General features: G+C 32.6%; 2 protein-coding genes and 1 long non-coding RNA gene across 9 annotated transcripts in view; 2 read left to right on the forward strand and 1 right to left on the reverse strand.

The window, feature by feature from the left end:
* The first annotated feature begins 318 nt into the window (after positions 1 to 318).
* LOC118646884 lies at positions 319 to 4,953 on the forward strand. Its single transcript, XM_036290755.1, has 8 exons — positions 319 to 814; positions 888 to 1,038; positions 1,166 to 1,297; positions 1,741 to 3,197; positions 3,512 to 3,670; positions 3,759 to 3,932; positions 4,020 to 4,226; positions 4,387 to 4,953. The coding sequence occupies exons 1-8, from the start codon at positions 584 to 586 to the stop codon at positions 4,753 to 4,755; spliced, it is 2,880 nt and encodes a 959-aa protein (XP_036146648.1). The 5' UTR covers positions 319 to 583; the 3' UTR covers positions 4,756 to 4,953.
* LOC118646888 lies at positions 2,932 to 4,239 on the reverse strand. Its single transcript, XR_004964292.1, has 4 exons — positions 4,103 to 4,239; positions 3,393 to 3,457; positions 3,102 to 3,240; positions 2,932 to 3,024 (listed from the first exon to the last, which is right to left on the reverse strand). It is a non-coding gene; the product is annotated as an uncharacterized LOC118646888 (long non-coding RNA).
* Positions 4,954 to 13,458: 8,505 nt separating the features above from the next.
* The window catches only part of LOC105831245 (mitochondrial pyruvate carrier 1), a 55,427-nt gene continuing 42,564 nt past the window's right edge, over positions 13,459 to 26,321 (forward strand). For 6 of the 7 annotated variants that reach the window (XR_004964289.1, XR_004964290.1, XM_036290758.1 and 3 more), the window contains exons 1-2: positions 13,459 to 13,596; positions 14,183 to 14,283. Coding sequence is in view for 5 of the 7 variants with exons in the window: in XM_036290758.1 (XP_036146651.1) it covers positions 13,541 to 13,596; positions 14,183 to 14,283 (157 nt within the window). In the remaining 2 variants the exon portion in view is untranslated. Of the gene's footprint in view, positions 13,597 to 14,182; positions 14,284 to 22,250; positions 22,352 to 26,321 lie in introns of those variants that run through there. The other variant, XM_036290757.1, reaches the window with a different exon arrangement.

The raw sequence follows: 26,321 nt of genomic DNA on the forward strand, positions 1-26,321 counted from the left end.
AAGTACTTCATCAAGAGTTACATCGAAGACGTCCGCGCGAGAGGAATATTTGGCAAATGATGCTTCTATATGAAAAAAATGGCATTACTTATTTCAAAAGTAATGCGTATTGAAAAAAATCGCATTACTTATTTCAAAAGTGATGCGTATTGAAAAAATGGCATTACTTATTTCAAAAGTAATGCGTATTGAAAAAAATCGCATTACTTATTTCAAAAGTGATACGTATTGAAAAAAATTGCATTACTTATTTCAAAAGTGATGCGTATTGAAAAAATGGCATTACTTATTTCAAAAGTGATGCGTATTGAAAAAATCGCATTACTTATTTTAAAAGTGATGCGTATTGAAAAAATCGCATTACTTATTTCAATTTTTAATCCAAAAAATTTTTTTTCGTTGCTTAGTAACTATGCAAACTTCAAGCTCATTAAAAATTGCAGAGATTCATGCATAAAAATATGCAATTTTGTGTGCAGTAATTTTTACATAATTTTTTTCTACGGAAGTCTCTGTTTTGGTGTTAATATATATTCATTATTGTGTTATTGTGTTTGGGATAATTTGAAAAACTTATTGTAAAATGGCGAAGTGGTGTGTGGTACCGAATTGCAAAACTAGCAGCAAAACCGTGCCGAAACGGTCCACATTTCAAGTGCCGAAAGACATTGTTACGTGGAAGAAGTGGGAAAAAGCTATTCCGGGTATTACAAAGTTGTATCCGTTGGATATTGTATGTGAAAAACATTTTAAGGAGGAAGACATTTCCCGCGAATGGGTCAAGCACGACGCAAATGGCAAAGTAATTGCACGGGTGAGTTTAATGGAAAAATTTTACATGTGTGATTTGAAAAGATTTTTTCTCAAATCACGTGTCTCTATTGAAGGTCGCATATAAAAAAGCGCAGTTGAAGCAGTTTGCTGTGCCCACAAGATTCGGTGACGTTCCGACAGAAAAGAAAAATTGTGAGCCACAGCTTGAATATGCGATGCAAGTTTCAAATTCTCCAAGCATTCAAGAAATTAATACTTTCGTCAGTGAGTTTTGTTAAATAAAAAATATTTATTGCACTGTTGATGAAAAAAAAAGATAGAATGTAATATTGAAACATACATAATTTTTTTTTTGTTTATATTACATATATCGCTCATGTTTCTTCATCAGCTCAAACTGTTGACACAGACATTGAATTGTCGCTCTCTCCAATGCAAGTATTGAGTTGTGAACTTATAGTAGCAGATTCGTTTGTTCCTCAGAAGCCTGCCAAAGTGTCTTCATCTCTAGAAATAACCGAACGTGAGTAATGCAAAGTCTTACCCAAATGTTTCGAAGAAGAAAAATTATATCGTTTTAGCAACAATATCTGGAAAAAAAATAAAACAAAAAAATCAATATGGAACAAAAATAAAATATATTTATTTTTTTTAAATAAAAATTTGGAACAAAATACTTCATTGCAATGTCCCAGATAGGAAAATTGAAAAATAAATGCACAATTATTGCATCTATTTACCTCAATTTCTCAATAATTGATGCAAGTGAGATTACAAAACGCATATGTTTTGATAAAAACAAATTTGAAAATTACTTTGAGTAAATACGACATTGAATTAAAAAATAAATTTTGAATTTATTTACGTAATTATTACAACATTGTATTGAGAAATAATTTTTATTAACTTTTCATTAGTGCAAAAACTGGCTATTGCTCATAAGAATTACTAGACTTATTGTTCCAGTAATACCAGAAAATGCGAGCGCTAATAATGACTTTTCTGCCGTTATACCGGAGAGATGGAGTTGGGTCAATATGCCGAATTATGCTGAAATTTCACAATATACGCTGTTTACATATTCGATCATGAATTTCGAGAACGGCGTGTATTGTCCAGTAACACAAAAAAGTGTTACACTTGACGCGGACGGAAAATTAAAATATTTTATTTATGGTCGTCACATTGATACGCAAGATAAGGATCTCGAACGTGTTATAAAGAAGAAAGAAATGCTTAAGAATATACTAAGAAAATTTCAAGATATGAACATCTGCAGCGGCCAAAGTGACATTAGTATTTATCTCATACCAGCCGATGGGGTATATCAAGATTACGTCAATAAATGGAGAAGTAAAGGTTGCTCTCTGCTCTCGAAGCAGAAAACATGCAAGTCCTGCATAAAATTGAGGAAATGCATATTGCAACGGAAGGCACGGTTGAAGAGTCGTACGATGATTAATCGGATTAATAACGCGTCAAACTCCGTTGATCAAGGTAAATTATTAGCAATGCGGAAAAAAATTAGACGTGAAAAACGTCAGAAATATCGAGCTAAGAATCACGTTGAACATCTTATTACGTGTATGAAAGCACAAGAAGCACAAATGACAAGCATGCAAGACACGGCTGTCGATAAAAAATTAGGTGAGTTAGAGAACATTTCAATGTCCCAAAAATTAGTTGTTAAAGAAATCTTCGCCGCGGCAAGCAAAAAAGATGCCAGAGGTCGACGTTACACTGATGATTGGATCATGTGCTTGCTTCTGAATATCCGATCGCCAAAAGACTACGGATTTTTGCGTAAAAACAATATCCTGCCACTTCCGTGCACAAAGACAATACGCAATTATTTCTCTTTAATTAATATAAAGTGTGGCTTTGATGAAGAATTTTCGAAACTTATCGAAAAACATTTTGCTTTAAAAACTCCATTGCAACGTCACGGGATCCTACTACTCGATGAAATAAATTTAAGGAAGTCTGTGACAGTTTGTTCGAGAAATTTAACTTATGTAGGCTTAACGGACTTGGGCGATGGCGGGCAACAATCCACAGACATAAATGAACAGGCTACACATGGTCTTGTCCTCATGTTCCAGCCGCTTGCTGATGTATATACACAGCCGATTGCAGTGTTTGCTTCGAAAAATTCCGTAAAAGGAGAAGAGCTCGCGAAAATTGTCATTAAAGCTATTTGCTATTTGGAACAATGCGGAGCGATGATCCATGGTGTTGTTGCCGACGGTGCTGCAACAAACACAAAAATGTGTTCACTTTTGGGTGTCAGAGGAACTATAGAAGATACCAAAACGTGGTTCACTCACCCCTTGGACGACAAACGGAAAGTATTTGTCTTTTCCGATGTCTGCCACCTCGTCAAGAACGTCCGAAACCGGTTGTACAACAAAAGAAAATTGCGGGTGAGTTAAAAGATCTTATGCTTATTAGCAATTCCGGAGGCACCTGAAAAAGAAAATAAAGTTTAAAATCAATACATACTTTAATAAATACATACATACATACATACATACATATATACATACATACATACATACATATATACATACATACATACATACATACATACATACATACATACTTTAATCAATACATACTTTAATCTCGGAGATCCTGTGTTGCATGAAAATAAATCCTACCTAGCTTTTCCGGAAACCCACACCTAAAAAAGAAAGAAAAAATATAGATCAGTAAATATATTGATACAATTTTTTAGTTAAAATCTACGAATGGCTACGTTAGTTGGAATTATTTTGAAACGTTGTATAATATCGATAAAGATCATCCAGGGAATGCACGAGCATGTCCAAAAATAACGCTCAGACATGTTGTACTGGACAACACATCGAAAATGCGAGTCAGACTAGCTACTCAGGTACGTTTGTGTGTTACTAAAAATATAGTATTTATTCTTGGCGTTTTAAATGTAATGAATAACTCAATAACTTTTTATTGTGTTACAGATATTCAGCAACTCCGTGGCTGACGGGCTCGCGTTTTATTTGTCACACGGGTGCGAAGGACTCAGCGGGTGCGAAGAAACAATTTCTTTTTGTAAACGTATGAATGATATGTTTGACGCAATGAATCGCAAATCGCCAAATCAAGGACTCACGCCGCACTGTAAAGATTTTAAGGTAAAAAAATACCCGAGCCGTATAATGAAAATTATAATAACAGTAAAACCACATAAAGTATTTTTATTATTATATTATTTTTCATAGATTTTAGAAGATACATTGCGGTGGTTAGATGAATGGGAATTGGCAGTGTCAAAAACAGATATCACAGCAGAGGAATTTCTTACTGTTGAAACTTCAAAAGGACTGAGAATATCTCTTCGATCGACGATGGACCTTTGCAAATATCTGATTGACAAATTCAATTTTAAGTACCTGCTGACTGGAAAAGTTAATCAGGATAATTTAGAGGTACACAACCTTAGAGAATCACCTATTTTCTGTCCTAGAAAAATAGACAAATTTTAAGAGAATGTAACTTTGTAAAAAATGATGATAATGAGATGTTTAAAAAAGCATTTGGGATACATGCACTTATCTGTTCTACAATAAACAATTACTTGCCTTTTAGAAATTTTTCGGCACTATCCGTCAATGCGCAGGATGCAATGATCATCCAAACTGCCCAACATTTTTACAATTATACAAATTACTGTCGGTGTATAGTGTGATCAAGCCTCCGAAATACGGCAATTGCACGGTTTCGTCCGATTCGAGGCCGACATTGATCTCTATCGACGAAATCAAAGCAATATACGGCAATAAACGCGAGGGCAAAAGTGCGGAATCTATGCGAACAATTAAGACCAAACTAGACCAAGTATTGCAATCCGGCGATTGGGAGGCAGACGATATCCTTGATCCTCATTCCGAACATGATTATGCTCTTTCCCCTATCCTTGATTGCATTATCTACTACGTAACAGGTTTCGTATTTTAATCAAGTCTCCGCAAAATGTATAATATCTAAACAAAAACGTAGGTTCGTATTATACTCACGTTTGCTCTATTGCACTAACAATTGTATAGCTTGTTATCATTCCCAGATAGCACAAAATATTTATAAAATATTTATAAGGAAAAAAATTTATGATAAATATTTTGTACATATTTTTATGTCCGAATTTGCCAGGTATAAAAAAATTATGATAAATATTTATGAAAATATTTAAAATAAATATATATACTATATTTATACTATGTTTAATATTTAATATAAATAATTTTAAAATATTTAAAATATTTAAAATAAATATTTATACTAATATAAAAAATAATTTTTCTTCATATACCATAAATATTTTTCAGTACATTTTAAAAATATATTTTATATATTGTTGACAATAATGTATTTTTGTATTATTTCTAAATTCCTGGTTTATGAAAAATAATTATACAATCTTTAAAAAATATTTTTTTAAATAAATTTGTAAAATATTTATAAATATTTATGATAAATATTCTGTGCTATCTGGGTTGCTTTTTCAGCTCGCTTTACATGTTTCGCCGTAGAATTTTGCTTTAGAAGCAAAGCGTTTCTATTGAAAATGATGGTGGAACATTATTACGTTGTTTCTCCAGGTTACCTGTGTAAGCAAGTCCTTAAGAAATATAATTCCTGCGCTGCGTGTGAAGAAGCCGTAAGATTTAAGACCAACTGCGAATCTTCGGTGTCGCAATTGGTTCAAATAAAATCACGCGGTGGTCTTATTCACGCAAATCTCCATTTCTTTCACCTGATCCGTCATATAGAAGCATCATTTGCCAAATATTCCTCTCGCGCGGACGTCTTCGATGTAACTCTTGATGAAGTACTTGATTCCTACACCTTTACGTATCCTTGTAAAGAACATGCATCTGAAGTCTTGTCTTATGCAATAGTGTATTATCTAAGATTAAGAATGAGGCAAAACGCTCACCAAGAAAACTTAAAATTGAAAAAAAAATTTGTCGTTCAAAAAAATTGTCAAAATTGACGAATGAATAAAGCGTTCACGTATGCAAAACGTAACATAATTAATGTCGTTTTTCTTTCACCTTGCAATACACTTTCTCGCATGCAGCTAAACTGTCCGTTTCGACTTCGGAATACTTGCGAAAAATAAAATAAAAATTGAAGGATTAATTTTTATTCGTAATATCTACTTGATTTTAAACACTGCAAAATATTTAAAATTATTCAAGGAGGAAAATAAAAATATATATTTTTTTACTTACCTTGACAACTTGGAATGCCTACAAAAATTAAATTTAAAAAAGAACAAAATGAAACATAAAAAGGATTGTAAAGAAATAATTTATTTTAATTTTTAATTTCAATTTTTAATTTTTATTTTAATTTTTAATTTTAATTTTTAATTTTTAATTTTTTATTTTAATTTTTAATTTTTAATTTTAATTTTTAATTTTTTAAAGAAATAATTACTTATTAAGTAATACGATAATAATAATACAATACTTAATAATTACTTATTAAGTAATACGATTTTTTTCAATACGCATTACTTTTGAAATAAGTAATACGATTTTTTTCAATACGCATTACTTTTGAAATAAGTAATGCGGTTTTTTTCAATACGCATTACTTTTGAAATAAGTAATGCGGTTTTTTTCAATACGCATTACTTTTGAAATAAGTAATACGATTTTTTTCAATACGCATTACTTTTGAAATAAGTAATGCGGTTTTTTTCAATACGCATTATTTTTAAAATAATTAATGCGATTTTTTCCATTTTGGATTACTGTTTTAATAATTAATGAGTAAAAAAATAATTACTTGATAAAAAATTAATAAGTAATACGTTATTTTTTAATTTACATTTTCATTACCCTGATTTTTTGTTTTAAATTGATATTCTCTGGCCTCCCGCGTCTCTCGCCTACAAACTATGGTAGACTGTAACGCCTCTGTGGCTACTGCAAGAACTAAATTGCCTCACTTAATGACCTACCCCCACCACCGAAATTGGCTTGAGTTACGAGACCTGTATTCAAGACCGTGGTCACAATCACGGTTCTGCACTACACACATCCCATGCTACTCCCGAAAGCACCACAGTGTTGTCAACTTCAGAAATAAATTTATGGATTCTAGAGATTTTCCATCATTGCCAACATTCTCCCCTAGTTTTTTATGGATTTTGGCTCCTTACCACACCGAGCACTTGGTACGCGTATCAAATAGTAAATAACTAGTGAACGTGTTTAATCATTGGCTGATCAGCTTAAATTCACTACTTGATACGTGTACCAAGTGCTCGGTGTAAATAGAGCTATAAAATATTAGCCACATTCCAATCGGTAATTCAGTCTGCCGCTTATGAGCTCCTATTTGTACATACTTTTCGGGTACACACTAAATGGAGAATATATAACGAGCCTAGCAGTCTAGTATATTATAGAAGTCTGTGGAGAATACTCACTTTTATAGTGCCTTAGCCACAACCATTTGCAGCAATGACCTAGTTTACACCGAGCACTTGGTACGCGTATCAAATAGTAAATAACTAGTAAATGTGTTTAATCATTGGCTGATTAGCTTAAATTCACTACTTGATACGCGTACCAAATGCTCGGTGTAAACTAGAGCAATGCTTAGAGTTTTTCCGTTGGATCGCCAATTAGAAAAGCGGTGGTCAATTGGGACGTGGTCAATCGGGGCGCTCCCTATTATAAGGCTGGATCCTCATGCAGACACCAGCGCTTTAGCACCAGCGCTCAAGCGCTGTTTCAAATGTTGAGCAACAGCCAATGAAAGTTGTCAAATTGAGAACAATCAAAGCGATAGTTTTTATCCAATTTTCTAAATAAGCTCCTAACTTTATTGTGTTTCTTTATTATGTTTTTTTGTATTAAATGATATGCAAATCTATTTGATTTTACATGTTTTTTACAAAATTAAAAAATTCGACTCTCGAGCGGCCACAACAATTGTCTAGTGACATTCTAATGACAATAGCGTGCCCAAAGTTCGACCGAGTCCAACTTTTTCAGACAGCGCAAATTCTTCGACACAAGTATATACATATATATAATAAAAGATAACATTGCTAGATAATATAATAAGTATAGGCCATTGTTTATTTGTGATTGAACAAGTGCAAGGATGAAATGGCTAACTTTCAAGTAAGTACTTCAGTAAATATCTTTTTTAATAAAATTCCGCAGTATATTATAGAAATAAATGTGTATAAATAATAAATATAATTGCACATTTCATGTTATTTAATAGTGTAATAAAATTTTGAAGAATTACATTATGTTATTTGTTAACATAAGGTAATTACAGGGAACAACGTTACGTTATTGATAACTGAACGAATTTTTAGGCAATCATGTAATTTTATTAAATATCCTCACAAAACACAAATAAAATTCTAATTTGATAATAGTTCCACTACATGGATGGCATCCCATAGTTAAACCTTCCAGGGCTTATTATTGCTATATTTATACAAGTTAACATATAAATTTTTTTGTAGGAAAACATATGTGCATTATGTGATACGGTAATTAATATAGACATTGTGATGGACCATAGCTGTTACGAAGGTTTCAATAAAATCCATGTTGATGACGCAGGCTACGTGTATCCACAGCTTGGTAAGTTTTATCAGTATACTTCTGGCTCAAACTCTGGAGAAGAATTGACAAATCGTGCTGTACGAGGAGCGCGTGGTTGAGGGACATAACGAGATTAATCGCTACTGTCCGAATGCCTAAAAAATAAGTTGAGCATTTTTGGTAGGTTATTGTCAAATATTTAATAAAACTTTTAATTTCATATAATTCCACTTTCGTAATTGTAATTTTTTAGAATTAATTGACCAATTAACTTATTTATATCTGTAAGCGATCTTTTCGATATGTACATATATAATTATATGTACATATATAATATACATATATAATTTTTACACTAAAAATACAAAACTTGCTCAAATTTGTTGAATAATCGAGTAGTCCACAAGAAAAATATAGAAAAATTTGAGTACCTATATTTATGATGGCACACTACACACACACTTTGGCGTTTAAACGCCAAAAAATCATGAAAAATTCAATCCTGATGACAGCGCCGTTGCTTTAGCGCTGTTTTCTTGCTATTTACCACCACCACCCGTTTTTCACCAATTAGCGCTCGGTGTCATAGCGCCGGTGTCTGCATGAGGATCCAGCCTAACAGTAATTCGTGGTAACCCGACAATTTCCTCAAAAAATGGAGGAGTGATGTTGGTACTAACGAAAGTCTGTAGGCACTAAATTTTAATTTTTGTGATTAGTAAAACTGCATCAGTAATAAATCTGTCAGCGCGAAAACACATGCGCGGTGCGAATACAAATAATAAATGAATCTACAATATAATGTCAAATAACCTGCTAATACACAAAAATTAGAATTTAGTGTTTAGGGACTTTTGTTAGTACCAATATCACTCCTCCATTTTTTGAGGAAATTGTCGGGTTATCTAATCCGTGTGATCGAGAATGAAAATCGATTTTATAAATAAAGCATTAAACATGAAACATACCGAAAATTATGAGAAAATGCGTTTATCTTGCAATAAATTACAATTTCAGAATTTGCATACAAAATTAAATTAACCTCAAAACATTATGAAACTGAGACAATTCATACTAATAATTATATATACGCGCGGTCATTGTTAGTTCGTATTTTTATTACGTTGAAAATTAAATAATAAGGATACTTATGTGTTAATTGATATAAATCTGTTCTTTAAATGCGAATTACTTTTCCTTAGGATTTGCCGGCTACAATGGGTGCGTTTTTAAATTTGCAACGGATGCAGCCAGATGCACCAGAATGTCATTCCACCTTTGTTACTTACGGAAAGTTGAACAAAGATAGAATGACATTCTGGGGATCTATTACGGTTCTTAGGTGAGTTCACTCACTTTTCACATTTCCAGCACTCTCTCCACTGATTGGTGTATACTTTTAGAACTAACAATATACACCAATCACTGTAGCTCACTTTTCACATTTTCACAGTGAATGATCTCACCTAAGAACTGTAATAGACCCCCTGATGTATCTGGCTGCATCCGTTGCAAATTTAAGAACGCACTCTATGAGTTATGCCTGGTTATGTCCGTGGCTTATGTATTATGTATTTTTATGTAGATTGGAAATTCAGAAGCCATGGGCAGAATGCAGAAACCATAGCGCATGCCCTATGATATCTATCTCATTCTGCCATGGACAGATCATTGCGCGTGCGCTATGGCTTCTGCATGCTGCTTATGGCTCCTGTAATTTTATGTGCTTTCACCTTTATGCATATGCTTATGCGTTTATACAAGTTTGTGTGGATATACCTTTGAATATATATACATGGAGGAGGAATTGCTATGGTTTCATGTAGACCGAGGGTGCGTTCCGTTTCACGCATGATACGCATAATGCATCGTTCATCCTTGTTGTTTGTCAAACGTTAAACAAGGATGAACAATGCATTATGCGCATCATGCATTGAAACGGAACGCAGCCCGAAAGTGTTGGTCTGTTCTTTCTAGCTGTACTGTTGCACTGGTGCAATAAGTTAGAATGAGAAAAAATATACTTGTCTTACTTTAACTTATTGCACCAGTGTAATAGTGCAGCTAAAAAGAACAGGCCATGTGTCCAAGATCTGTGCGAGAGAGAAAGGTATATCATAATACTTGCTTTCTCTGCGCATGCGTTAATATCATTATCTGCACTGCAGTTTCAACACTTCTTGTGCACTTCTTGTGCACTTTTGTACTTATTTACGGATTGTATGTGTGTGTAAAACATACAATGCCAGCCATTGTACATATAGCGTTTGACGCATGCGCAGAGAGAGCAGGTATTATGATATACCTTTCTCTCTCGCACAGATCTTGGACACTGGGTACGTTCCGTTTCACGCATAATACGCATGATGCATCGTTCATTCTTGTTGTTTGTCAAACGTCAAACAAGAATGAACGGATGCATCCACAGACTTCTATAATATACTAGACTGCTAACCTTGATTCCCTAGGCGTACCAGTATATAATGTACATGTTGTACATGACTGAATAACCGATCGGAATGTGTCATCTACTATATATGTACATTGTTCGTCAAGTGGAATGTATATGTACATATATATATGCCAATAAATGTCACATATAGTTGCTACGAGTAATTTGTCGACATTTTTAAAATGTTTATATATATATATATTTAAAGAATGATACTTAATAATACTAATAAATATCATTAATATTAAGTTATTTTATACAAAAATGCTCTTAAAATGAGGTTATATCATTTGTCCTTTAGTTTTAATACTTAAACGAAAAGAAATGTATACCGCTTTTTTATATATATTTGGGCAGCCTTTTATCACATACCTTGGTTATTGTCATTTTATCTTTTTCTTTTATATTACAAGAGCAAAAGAATGATACGTTTAACGCATAAGTACCCATAAGCGTCCAAGGAGAACGCTCTCATAATCACATAATATATGTATATATTGTATCATACATCTCACTCACTCCTCTAGTAATCCATAGTCGTAGGACTATAAAATATTAGCCACATTCCAATCGGTAATTCAGTCTGCCGCCTATGAGCTCCTATTTGTACATACTTTTCGGGTACACACTAAATGGAGAATATATAACGAGCCTAGCAGTCTAGTATATTATAGAAGTCTGTGGATGCATCATGCGTATTATGCGTGAAACGGAACGTACCCACTTTCAGTGCTGGCATTCCTCCTCCATTGTATATATACTCAAATGGTTTGTTCGCGTCGCCATGCTCCGACATGATTCTATTCACCCCAACACACTCCAATACGTTGATTCCGATGACGCCAACCTATTAGAATGCGTTGGAGTGAGTAGGAGCATGTCGGAGCATGGCGACGCGAACAAACCAAAAGATCTAGAATGCGTTCGGGGAGACACTGGGTGTTTACGATAATGGCTATCTGAATAATTTTCTCTAGGACCGAAATATATGATAAGCACAACCATCTACTATCATCATGATTCGTGACAACTCAATGCTGTCCGATATAGCCAAATCATCACGAGCAAGTTGCGAGTTGCGAGTTCCGTGAGTTTGTAGCAGGTAACCTAAAAAGTACGACATAAATAATTTGATTATTACAATTAAAAATAATCTGTTTTTAATGTATGGTAAGATTATTAACTTCATTAAAATAGTAATTATATAACACAATCATGTATTTTTAAAGTATTGTCTAAAGTAATATTAAAGAGATTATTTTATTTACAAATATTTTATTTATTAATTTGTCTATCAAGTTTCTATTATAACGTATATCTAACGCATATCTAACGTATATTTGTTTACAGTATATCTTAATTTACTATGCACTTGTATTACAAATTAAAAAAATTTATTGTAAACATTATTATTAGTTTCACATTAGTGAAATATTCATGCATAATATTTATACATAAAGATATATGATTTTTTAAAATAATGATAACACCATGCAACTTATCATTAACAGTTGTTACAAGAAAGAAAAATATTTATACTTAAATTTTTATTTTACTTGTAATCTAAAAAATATTATTAATAATGATTTATTTAGTAATTTTACATAATTTATCTCATTTGTTTCAAAGTGTTAACACCATCCGTTTAATAAAAGATGACTTTTCTAATATATATGTTAGTTAATAATAAATAATAACATTTATTGAGAATCAATGTTTAATTAAAATATTATATTAGGTTTTGAAATAATACCGTTATGATAGAAACTTGATAGACAAAATAAATATTTGTAAATAAAATAATCTCTGATATTACTTTAGACAATACTTTAAAAATACATGATTGTGTTACATATAATTACTAAAGTTAATAAAATTTTAAAGTTAATAATCTTATCATACATTAAAAACAGATTATTTTTAATTGTAATAATTAAATTATTTATGTCGTACTTTTTAGGTTACCTGCTACAAACTCACGGAACTCGCAACTTGCTCGTGATGATTTGGCTATACCGGACAGCATTGAGTTGTCACGAATCATGATGATAGTAGATGGTTGTGCTTATCATATATTTCGGTCCTAGAGAAAATTACTCGGATACCCATTATCGTAAACACCCACTATTAACGCTACCAGCATCAGTCCATCTTCATTACGCATTAAAAGTAGAACAAGGATAAACTGATGCTGATAGCGCTAATAGCGTCTCCCCGAACGCACCCCTAGACCGAGGATTGTCCCAAATTTCAGGAGTGGGGGTTTACGTACGATATAACAGGTATTTCCTTCTCTCTTACACACGCCTGCGTGTGAGAGAGAAGAAAATACCTGGTATATCGTCCGTCCCTTTTCAACGTCTACGTTTGTCCTTTTCTACGTATGCCTATACCCCCACTCCTTAACCGAGCAGGCCTGGGATATTCATTTGAGGAATCAGAAGGGAAGCTTTCCAGCAAGAGACACAAATTGACACAGCAGTAATTTTGTCCTTGTCTCTCACTGAATATCAAGCAAAGACAGAAATACTACTGTGTCAATTTGTATCACTTGCTGGAAAGCTCCCAAGAAGAAGAACCTCTCCCGAAAATACTATATACGATTTTCTATGCAATCTATACGCTCTATGCGCATTTCGGAACGTACTTAAAGTAAAATCTATCGAATTCTACACAAGCAGTTTTCCTCGTTGTGAAAACATTCAAGATGAGTCGTGTTATGAAAATTCTCAAAAGCAAAGAAACCCGTGACTATTTTATGAGGCAAGTGATTGTTATGTTGTTTATTAAATTATTACTTGCATAATTATTACTATTAGATAACCAAGCGTGATTAGCATTTTGAGTAAACTAATGCATTGTATGTGTTTCTATAAATTGCTGTACATTTGTTGACATCAAATAAAACATGAATTCAACAACATGATTACTTATATATACAGTCGGTTGAGGATATAAAAAAAGAAACGGTTAGTAATAATGATACATTATATTGGCTGTGTTTCAAAATTGCTGTCAGTACTGAAAATCTATAGTGTACGTAAAAAAACTATAAATTTTCAGTACTGACAGCAATTTTGAAACACAGCCATTGTTTGCGATATAATAGCAATATGGTAACAACAAATGATTGATAACAAATTGATATTGACATGTTGCTATCAATTTGCCATTGTTGAAAATAGAATTCATATTGGTTCAATCTAGTAGACAATGCTGTCTCACCTTGTTCCAAGTTCGTTTAAATTGGTTGTTGCAATGATTATTGGCAACATGACTAACATTTGGCTATCTGGGGATATGTGTACATAAGAAAAATATTCTGTGTATTAACAACATTTTTTTTCAGCACTCACTTTTGGGGACCAGTTGCCAATTGGGCGATACCGATCGCTGCTATCGCCGATATTCAGAGAGATCCCAAGTATATTAGTGGCAAAATGACATTTGGTTAGTTTAATTATTCTTAATATATATATGCATTTTATTTAGATTTACAAGTGATGGGTTTCATGAGTCCAAAAGATATTTGAAGGATTCTGCTTTCGTTCTTTTGATAATTATTTAGTTTATCTACACCAGTAAACAATACTATGAAACTATAGTTTATAGTATTATTCACATATATGCTTATTCGGCGTGGTTTTGCATGAAACGAATAAGTTTGGCAGAAAAAAGTGGTGGTCTGCCCGAAGAAGTGAGATATTAATAGTTAAATTAACGAATATTTAGGTTAGGAAACCTGTCATACCCTGTCCCATTGACATAAAGCATGGACTGCGCAATGGCAGAGAAAACATGTCTGATCAAAAAAGGGAGACAGCAATTAGTTCAGGTCAACCACTATCTCTGTCTAACCAGTAGAGCATAGTGGGCGCTAGACAGAGAAATTGACCCAGGCCATGTCTCCTCTTTGTCTTCCCACTGGACACTTTTCAAAGGCTTTTTGCAGAAAATGCGCAGTCCATGCTTTATTTCGATGCCCTGTCCTATTCTATGGGCGCAGGACATACACATACATGAGGAAGGCCTTCGGCTTCCTCTTCTTGCACCCACCTCGCGCGGTGGTAGAGGTGCCTTGGGCAGAAGTGGGCAAAAGTACGGTGCGCGTACTTTCCCACTCGGCATATAATCCTAAAATATTTTATTTGAAATGTTACATTGTATACAGCAATTGGTCTGTTTTTTCTAGCTGCACTGTTGCACTGGTGCAATAAGTTAGAATGAGAAAAAATATACTTGTCTTACTTTAACTTATTGCACCGATGCAACAGTGAAGCTAGAAAGAACAGACCATATATCACAGAAATATTTCACGACTGTTTCTGCAACACTTCTGCAATGGTTCAATGTCTGCGATCATTTCAAGTGCAATCTTTTTGAAAGATTTTAGTAATATTTCAATAATATTACTGAAATATTTTCGAAACCTATCTATGCAGATAGCAGAAACATTTCAGAAAATATCTCAAATACATTTTATCGAAGAAATTGCAGATACACTTAAAAAATATTATTGTAATATAATAATAATTAAAACAGGATTGATGAAATTAAATGTGAAGATAAAAATGAAATTGTATATATTGGCGTATATTGATTTATAGCAGGTTTTGGTACTGAAAAATTTGTGTAATTTTTACTATTTCTTATGAACTATGTCGCATTCTTGTCAGTTTATATTTAGTGACTGTTTCAAGACCGATAAAATGCGCAGTTTATATATATGAGTTAGAAATAATAAAAATTATACCAAAATTTTTTAGCACCAAGATCTGTTATAGTGTAGGCCCAATGTAGTGCCCAATGTAGGCGATCTTATTTGTATATTTATTTTTGACAGTTTCATCGGTCCTATTTCAATTATTATTATTGTATTACAATATATTTTTAATGTAAGCAATCTTATTTTTATGTAATACGACAGTTTTTAAATAAATATATTTAAAAATGTTTAATACATTGATTATGTTAATAAAGGTTTACTTTAATAAAGGTTTATAGATTTGCATTATTATAGAAATTTGTAACAGAACACTTTTATTTTGTCATAATTTTTTAAAACTTTATTTTGTTTTAGTAACATAAAAAAAAACATATTCATTTTCTAACATTACAAAAAAGTAATATATCGTAAAAAGAGACTTGTTACATGAAAAAATAAAAAAAGATAAATAAATATTTAGAGTGAATGCTCTAAAGTGTACAATAGCTAGAAAGATAGAAAGGATTGAAGTAAAAGTCTCATATTATTTTGCAATGTTGCAATAGTAATCAAAATATTAATTTTTTTAACTTATATGAATGAGAATGCATCGAGGAAACTATAAGTGTTGAAAAGGTAATATCTCAGTAATTATTGCAATAAAGTTTTAAATACTTCATAAATTAAATATTTATGAAGTATTAAATAAAATAATATATGCATATTAAAATAAGGTATTTTTTAATTGTTTATTTCATGTATACTTTAATGTTATCATTATTCACTATATAATTATATAGAGAATATGTTTTTATGTCAATTTTAAACATTCAGAAATGTTTCTGAATCATTATATTTGCAATATTTCTTGTGCCGTATTGCAGAAATTCATTTTTAGCAATTTAAATTTTTATTATCTACACAATCTTTCAGAAATTTTTTAGAAATACTTTAAAATTTAAGTATTATTATTGTTATTATTATTATTATTATATAATTTAAAGTTTAAATGTAATGTTGCGTTTGATATTTTGCAGAAATATTCATTGTGTAAGAAATATTAATATTACTTTATAATTTTCCAGAAGTATTTTTGAAATAATGCATTTGTCACATTTCTTTTGTAATATTACAGAGCCATACAAATATGAAAGCAAACTTTTTTATCTTCTCTCAAAGATTTCAGAAATATTGCATTTGCATTATTATAAAAATATGGTGCAGATTTATTTTTCAAATATTTTACATGCAAAGTTACAATTGAAATATTAATGAAATATTTATGTACCATTTTCAAATATTACAATATTTCAACAACATTATTTGCCGAGTGGATTATTGAGAAATAACTGTCAATTAAGTCGTAATTTGTCATCAATAAAGTACGCATCGTACTTTTGCGCACTTCTGCCCAGAGTACCCTTACGGCGGGGTAGGTGCAGAGGGGAAAGCCTCTCCCCACGCGTGCGTGCGTGCGTGCGTGCGTGGGTGGGTGCGTGCGTGCGTGCGTGCGTGCGTGCGTGCGTGCGTGCGTGCGTGCGTGCGTGCGTGCGTGCGTGCGTGCGTGCGTGCGTGCGTGCGTGCGTGCGTGCGTGCGTGCGTGCGTGCGTGCGTGCGTGCGTGCGTGCGTGCGTGCGTGCGTGCGTGCGTGCGTGCGTGCGTGCGTGCGTGCGTGCGTGCGTGCGTGCGTGCGTGCGTGCGTGCGTGCGTGCGTGCGTGCGTGCGTGCGTGCGTGCGTGCGTGCGTGCGTGCGTGCGTGCGTGCGTGCGTGCGTGCGTGCGTGCGTGCGTGCGTGCGTGCGTGCGTGCGTGCGTGCGTGCGTGCGTGCGTGCGTGCGTGCGTGCGTGCGTGCGTGCGTGCGTGCGTGCGTGCGTGCGTGCGTGCGTGCGTGCGTGCGTGCGTGCGTGCGTGCGTGCGTGCGTGCGTGCGTGCGTGCGTGCGTGCGTGCGTGCGTGCGTGTGTGGTTCCGTTATGCATGCTCATATCGCTACGTTTTGCTACATTTCGCTACACATTGCTACATTAATATTTCGCGGAGCAGACCATCACTTTTTTCTGCCAGATTCGTTCGTTTCGTGCAAAAACGCGCCGAATAAGCATAATTTTATAGTCATGAATACCAATTCACTGGTGTGGATAAACTGAATAATTACCGTTCCTTTTTTATTTGATGTTATTCGTGTTAATAATTTTTATTTGTAGAATTTTACTTGTTTGTACTTTTTAAATAAGGAAGTAAGGGCTTTAACAGAATGGCTGACTTACAACCTTAAGACAAGTTTTATAATTAAAATCTTTTATTTTTAATAAACACTTTAACTGAACGACTAATTTATAATTTCAAAACAATATTTTATACTTTAAATCTTTGTCTTTAGCAACGTACAATAATTGTTTTGTGTTTCAAGTCTTAAATCACAAACAGATTAACTTTTTAGCTGAAGACTTGAGAAACAAGATATTTATTACATATTACTAAAGACAAAGATTTAAGTTATAAAACTTGTCTTTAGTAATGTATAATAACTATCTCGTTTCTCAGTGCACAATATTGTAAATCTGTTAATTAATCCTAGAACATTAAATTTATTTTTTTTATCTTAAACGTTACATTGGGTTATAAATGTACCCAATTTTTCTTCCAGTGTTCTCCACTGATAGATGGACTGAAATCGATATTGTGCTATATGAATTTTTTTTTTATTCTTTTTATGACGAAGTATAATCTACAATAATATTAATTAACATTAAATATGTTAAAAATTAATGTAAAAAAATAAGGTTTTGGAAATCGATAAGCAAAAATTTGTCAATTTTCGTATTTTCGTCAATTTTAACAAATTAAAAAAAAAGTTTTAAAGAGGTCTAGAAAGATAGATCTAGAACCGGGATAAATGGATTTGAGGTATTGTTTAAAATGTATAATTATTTTGAGAAGTAAAAAATTGAATAAATTTAAGCTTAAGAAAATAATCAAATACACAACTATTTTTTTATTTTACTATAAAATTGTGAAAAACGTTAATTTTTTAATATACAATACATTATTAAAGTTAGCCCTTCTCCATCAGCGCAAAAAATTTGCATCTGTATAAAAATTTAATGTCCTTTTGTCGCTATAAATTTCTTGCCCTGTTCCGAATTTTATTGCTTAAGCCGTTTGGCAGGAAATGACGTTTGAAAGGGATAGGGCCAGCTTGCCACCAAGCTAGCGCTCCCCCATAATAAAAAATATATTTAGAGTGCTTAAGTCGAAAAAAATGAATACACCGGAATTTGTTGCTTTTTTGTTCCTCTAAGAATTTTAGAGCAAAAAAAAAGTAACAAATTCTGTTGTATTAATTTTTTTCGATTCGAGCACTCTGAATATATTTTTTTATTTTAGATTTTAAGATAGCACAAAAACATTTTGGAATTATATCATTGTTTAAGTCTTAAACTTTGTATAGTCGGGCGCGGGCGTGGACAAATTGTTTACTTACTCCCACTTAGAGTCGAGCGACCAAATCAAATGTTGCAAATCTTGAAAGGGTATTGTCCACAGAAAATTTTTAAACCGCGATCATGCGAGTAACAAGATCTTTTGACTATCTGTCGGGGTATAATGTACCAGATCACAGCACGCGGCGCCCGGGTACACAAATTGTTTATTTACACTTAGAGTAGAGCGACAAAATCGAGCGTTACAAATTTTGAAAGGACATTGGCCACAGAGAATTTTAAGACCGCTATCATTTAAATAACAAAATCGTTCGACTATTTTGGGGGGCACGAAATCTCAGATAACGGCGCGCGGCAGCCGCGCACGTAGTCAAATTGTTTATTTACTCTCATGATTTGAATGACAAAATTGTTGCAAATCTTGAAAAAGCATTATCCATAGAAAATTTTTAGACTGCGATCATTCGAGTAACGAAATTTTTTATCGTACCGTAGGTATTTATGTCACGTATCTTATGTTTGTCATAGCCGTATTATTTAAAGAATTTTGTTTGTCCGAAATTTGTTAAAGCTTTCTTGCAGCAATAAAAGAGCAACAAATTCTAGTGTAATAAATTTTTTTTGTGACACTATGGTTTTCTTTTGTGTAGTGGGGCCAGAACCTTTGTCAATCTGCTCCCCCTCAAATTGGAAAAATGAATACATTAGAATTTGTTGCTATTTTGTTGGCCTAAGATAGTGCGAAAACATTTTGGAAATGCGACATTTTTTAGGAGACACCTGTATATCAACACTCACAAGGGAACCTCGCGAACTCGAAAATTCTGATTTTATTGAAACTTGGCATAAATGTAGAGGGGGTAAATAGATGAATTTAGAATTTTTTCTTAGCTGCCCAAAAACGGTTTAAAGGGGTGATCCATCTTTCAAAGATTGAGACATTTTTCGTTTTCTCGATATATCTCGTAAACTAAACAAAATATTAAAAAATGTTTTTTATTAAGGTTTATTTATGATATTGAATATAATATGAGATACTAAAAATATAATAAAATAAAATAATATAAAATAATATTTTGTATAATATAATAATTTGCATTTTCATTACCCTAATTCAAAATATACATCGGCCCTCACCCAGAAATTTTGAAGAATTGTATGAATACCCAGTAAGCAAAAAATCACTGCTGCAACGTTATCATAACGATATTCACTAGCATAGTAACATTTCGAAATATGTAGTTTTTAACGTTGCATATAACATCAATAGGAACAAATTTTGGCTCCAAATTGGAAGTTTTGGTAATGTTAAAATAACATTTGCAATGTTGTAAATAATATTGCATTTATATTTTTTTAACATTGCGAAAATGTTAAAATAACATTGTGAAAATATTGGAATAATATTTATTATGTAAAAAAATTGAATTTTTGTTGTTTCTCAACGAGCGCGATTTCTCACACCATAGTCACATCTAATATTGCTTAAATTCTGCGATCAGAAAAACGATTACTCATCCAATTATGAACCACTGTCGACTTGACTTTGAAGACCGTATGCAATCTAACACTTTGTGATGATGTTCGCGAATACATACTTGTTATAGATCAGTTTAATAGATGTCAGAAAGATGAAATTTGTAATTAAATAATTTTTTTCAATGGACTAGTTTTTAATGGCTCTATATTTTTTTACTAAAAAATTGTAAACAAATATAAATTTGTTGTGCCCTTGGTCTCGGGACACGGTACGGGATCGCCGATGACTCCTCGGGATTAGGTTCCGTAGAGATAACGCCGAGAGTAGTTATAAAAAGATGTCGTAAATGATTAAGTACAATTTTGTGTTACGACGATCGACATAGATTTGTCGCTGTATTAATTTTATTAATGAGCCCCCTCGTTTTCTTTTCGCGGCGTTTATATACGCCGCTTTTCGGCCTGTTGCTAGGGGGTTTCTCCTGGAATCACAGGTTTTTGGCCCATGCATTTGCTTAGTCAGCAATTGCTGGCTACGTGCATTCCGGAGATTTTGGTGGCAATCGAGTACATTGCCTGGTGCGACGTCCGGTGTGAAGGCCGGACGGTGTCCTCGCGCGAGGTGTCACTCGACACTCTTATCGCTTGCGCTATTCTCAGTGTGAGTGTTGTACACAACAAATTTATAGTTTTTTTTAACGATTTTTACATATGCAAAATAACATGTGGAATAACTTATAAAAACAATTAGCTAAAACATAAAGCTAAAACTATATAATTATAAATATTAATAAAAAATAATTTATGATTTTTTTTGAAAATTTTTACAAAAAATATTTATATAAAACAATAAAAAGTCCTACAAATTTTTACTTTTAGTAAATATTTTTAGATATTTACAGAAATTTGAGTAATTATTTAGAAAAAAGACCACCTCTTGATATCAATGATCTTGACATATATTATCAAGATCATCATTCTGAGTAACGTTATAAAGGTTTTTTTCGGCGCTAATTATTTGTTAAAAAGTTATAAACAAAAAGGTTTAAAAACGTATCATTGTTTTCTGATTAATGTGAAATGAAATTTATCTTCCCAGGGATACACACGCACGCACGCACGCACGCACGCACGCACGCACGCACGCACGCACGCACGCACGCACGCACGCACGCACGCACGCACGCACGCACGCACGCACGCTCGCACGCACGCACGCACGCACGCACGCACGCACGCACGCACGCACGCACGCACGCACGCACGCACGCACGCACGCACGCACGCTCGCACGCACGCACGCACGCACGCACGCACGCACACGCACACCACACACACACACACACACACACACACACACACACACACACACACACACACACACACACGGTGAGGGGCACGACCCTCTTCCGCATCTACCCCGTCGGTAGCGGGTGCCCTTAGTAGAAGTGCGCAAAAATACGCAAATATTATAATCTTATAATATTTGCGTATTTTTGCGCACTTTTATTGCCCCGACACCTGCTGAAAAAAAAGAAAGTGCTACGTATTTTCTACAAGAAAAAGGATTTCTTGGTGTTATAGGTAATACATTTGTATGTTTATATTTTACATTATCTTTTTTCTTTTCTTTATGATTATTGCTTTTTTTTAAGAAGCCATAGATAGATCTCATATAAGAATAGACAAGCCAATGGAGGATCCTGACTCTTATATTAATAGAAAATTTTATTTTTCTATACACATTTAAGGAACAGTAAATCACGAAATGAAATTTTTTGACGTTTTATAGGATTTCCAGGTTCCGTTCCCGACGCTAGAGTATTAAAAAATTCATCAATATATGCAGATTTACGACAACTTTGCGAAGATAAATTGAAAATAAAATAACAATGTTTAAAATATTAAAATTACACAGGCACACAAAAAAAGTGGTTGGTCCGGCGGACTAGACTAATCAATCCTTATGTATTTCGACTCGCTGAATCCGAATCCAAGATCATAATTTCCGAATTGGCTCATTTTTTTCTAACCTCAAAAAAAACTTTTTTTCATGTTGGTTCGGCGGACCAGAATAGTCTATCTTTATGTATTTTGACCCGCTGAATCCAAATTCAATGTCAGAATTGCTGCATTGGCTCATTTCTTCCTAATCTAAAAAAAATTTTTTTTAATTTTGGCCCGGCCAATTGAGCAATTCTGACCTTAAATTTGGATTCAGCGGGTCAAAATACATAAAAATAGACTATTCTGGTCCGCTGGACTAACATAAAAAAAAACTTTTTTTTTGGAGGTTAGGAAAAAATAAGCCAATTCGGAAATTCTGATCTTGGATTCGGATGCAGCGAGTCAAAATACATAAGGACTAATCTGGTTTGCCGGACCAACATTTAAAAAAAAATTTTTTTGAGGTTAGAAAATGCGAGCTAATTTTGCAATTCTGACCTTGGATTCGGATTCAGCGGGTCGAAATGCATAAGGATTGACTAGTCTAGTCTGCCGGACCAACCACTTTTTTTGTGTGCTTGTGTTATTAATATAAAATATTTTTACAAAAAAAATATTAATTTTACAAAAAATATTAATATTTTTATAGATGATTACATTTTATTGGTAGATAGTGCGTACTCTTGTTTGTCACAACTAATCGTGCCCTACAGGGATAACGGTCATTTAACTCGACGCCAGAGAACGTTCAATCTAAAATTCAGTTCTTTAAGAGTGTAATTGAGTGTAATTGAGAACGCATATGGCTGTTTAAAACGGCGATTTCGCCAATTGTACCATTTCAAATTAAGAGATATTGTACGGATGGCACATGTTATTCATGTATGTTGCGTATTACACAATACAGCGGATAGGCAAGACTTAAGTTCATTTGCTGAAGATGCTATAGATGATGAAGGATCAGACATTGACGCACAAAACCAGGAATTATTTAATGACGATCCACCAAGAGAATATGAAACGGATACGAAAACGAGATCAATTATGTCTTCAATTAACTTGATAATAGGAATTCATAATACTCAAGTACAAATGTCAAGTGTGTAAATCAGTCAAATGTATTTTTTATCTCTAAACTTGTAATACTTGCAAAAACTAAAGAAATGTGCGTGCGTGCGTGTGTACCCTTGAGAAGACGAATTTTATTTTACATTAATCAGAAAACAATGGTACATTTCAAAATCTTTTCTGTTAACCCTCGGAGAACACACCTATTTTTTCGATCACGGAGAACACTGTGGGTCAATCTGACCCTACACACAATTTGATTGTCCACCATTTTAAATTGACGAGTGCGATCAGCTTGAAAAAATTTTCAGATATACTTGGAACATTGTTAAATCAATTGATATAAATAAAAAGTGCTGTTGGAATTATTTACATATTTTAAAAAATTCACGAAAAAATTATTTTTTTAAAAAAGTAATTTATGAAAAAAATTGTATTTTTTAATTTTTTAAATATTTCTGGCTAAAAATTTACGTGTGTATTCTTGAAATGTAGTAGAATCAAGAAAAAAATTGTACTTTAATGTACCTTAAAAAAAAAGTATTTATTTTGTTAGGTAATGAAAGTGGTTTTTAAGGTAAAAAAATCAAACATTTTTGTGAAAAAATTTTAGAAAAATTTTTCTTATTACATATATGTGAATACTTTATTATTTAAATGACTTGTGGTAAAAGTTAACTTATTTATTGTCGGCGACGGCTTCACTATAATCTGAATACGACGTGTCAGTGTTTGACTGTACTGACACATTATTCACCTCAGAAGAACTGTTGCCATTGAAATATTCTTGCTCGACACGTACTAAGGCATTCTGAATACGTGGCCGCAAACTATATGCCATCGTGCTCACTATTGAAAAACCGACACGTAGTACACAACAGGGTCAGAATGACCCTGCACCGACTTCGAATAATGCCCAACACCTATTAAGTTTTCGCAAAAGGAGCATCTTAACATATAGTTAGTACCCCAAACTACAGGTAGAAGGCCTCAGGCCCGTCAATTTTCAAAATGCTTTTAAGATATTTACGATCAAATTCGAGGTAAGGGTCAAATTGACCCTATGTGTTCTCTGAGGGTTAATGAATTTTTTTCTTGTATTTCCCCCGACTGAAAATTATTATTTACATTATTTATAAAAAGTCATTACAAAAAATTTTAGCCCATTTGGAGGTGGAGCCGTGGTTCGGAATAATTATATAGGCACACAAAAAAAGTGGTTGGTGCGGCGGTTAGTTAGATAGACTAGTCAATCCTTATGTATTTTGACCCGTTGAAACCGAATTCAATGTGAGAATTGCAAAGTTAGCTCGCATTTTCTAAACTTAATAAAAAAAATTTTTTTTAAATGTTAGTTTGGCGGTCTAGACTAATCTATTTTTATGTATTTTGATCCGCTAAATTCAAATTTAAGGTCAAAATTGCGGTCAAGGTCAAAAGGCTCATTTTTTTGTAACCTCAAAAAACACCTTGTAAAAGCAGTTTGAAAAAATGATATATATCGATCGAAATAATTACATCTTTGCGCGTTTTTTAAAATATAATTTTGGTTTTCTACTTTTGGTTTAGGAATATATGTGTATATAACACAAATATAAATATGTACGAGTAAAATATAAAAACTTAATAATTTGTACGGTAACATAATTTGTATTATGAACACATAAAAAATATTTTGATTTATATATGTCCGTAAAATTATTTGGAAATATTTAGATGTTGTTAAATATTCTGAGAATATTTATAAAATTATTTTATAGCGTTTAATAACATTTAAAACACATGTGCTTTATGTTTTTAAAATATTTTTATAATATTAGGATAGTAATATTATTAAGTAATATTAAAAAAATATTTATCAGACGTTATGTCATTACGTTTAATAACATTTAAAAAACATTTAATAAATGTTTTATTAAAAACGTATTAATAAATGTTTTTGAAATATTTTAATATTAGGACAGTAATATTATTAAGTAATATTTTAAAAATATGAATTAAACTATATGACATAACGTTCAATAACATTAAAAAAAATTTAATAAATGTTTAAAAAATATTTTAATGATATTAGGACAGCAATTTACATAAGTAATATTTTTAAAATATTTGTGAAGCATTAAGTTACAATGTTTAGAAAATTTATCTAAAATTAACATTTTAAAAACATTTATTATATATATACATATATATATATAATTTTCTTGCTTACTGGGTAGGATACATTAAAAAATTGACAACACCTGGTATTTTTATAAAATTTTATTTTGATTTTTAAAAATTATGGATTTTCGTGGAATTTTATTAAAATAACTCAAAAAAATTGTTAAAATTATACTTTTAAAGGATCCCCTCCTCCCATTAAAATAGGTGAAATGTCACTAGTCTTAAAATTGGAAAATAACTTTAAAAATGTATTGGTAATGCTAAAAAAAATTTTTGTGATATTGGTTAGCCTTCCTTTCTTTTTTCTCTTTTTCACATTCCCAAAAAACCAGTTTTTTAAAATATTTTTTTGCTCAAAAACTTTAAATTTGAAAATTTTGAAAGAAAATTTTTACATAGCGTATGAAACAGTTTTTCCGTGAATTTTGGTTATATTATATATAAGGATTACAAATTTTAACCTAAAAAAATTTTTTTTAATTTTAAAACAACTTCTAAACGCAGTTTGTTGCAGGCGCAAATCTATATACAAAATGCGCATCGCAGAAATGCTCATTTTTCATATTTTTTTCAGATTTTTAAAAGTGGTGGGTTAAGTTTAAACTTGCAAAAAATTACATTTTTTGGTATTTTTTCGCCATTTTAACAGCAATTTAATCTAAAAATGGAAAAATTTTTTTAC

This window comes from Monomorium pharaonis, chromosome 8 (genome assembly GCF_013373865.1).
Source record: "Monomorium pharaonis isolate MP-MQ-018 chromosome 8, ASM1337386v2, whole genome shotgun sequence".
NCBI lineage: Eukaryota > Metazoa > Arthropoda > Insecta > Hymenoptera > Formicidae > Monomorium > Monomorium pharaonis.

Coding starts and splice junctions, on each gene's coding strand:
- LOC118646884 (XM_036290755.1), top strand. CDS start 584: ATGGCGAAGTGGTGTGTGGTACCGAATTGCAAAACTAGCAGCAAAACC. Junction 1,039..1,165: donor AGAAATTAATACTTTCGTCA/GTGAGTTTTGTT, acceptor TTTCTTCATCAG/CTCAAACTGTTGACACAGAC. Junction 4,227..4,386: donor TTAATCAGGATAATTTAGAG/GTACACAACCTT, acceptor CTTGCCTTTTAG/AAATTTTTCGGCACTATCCG.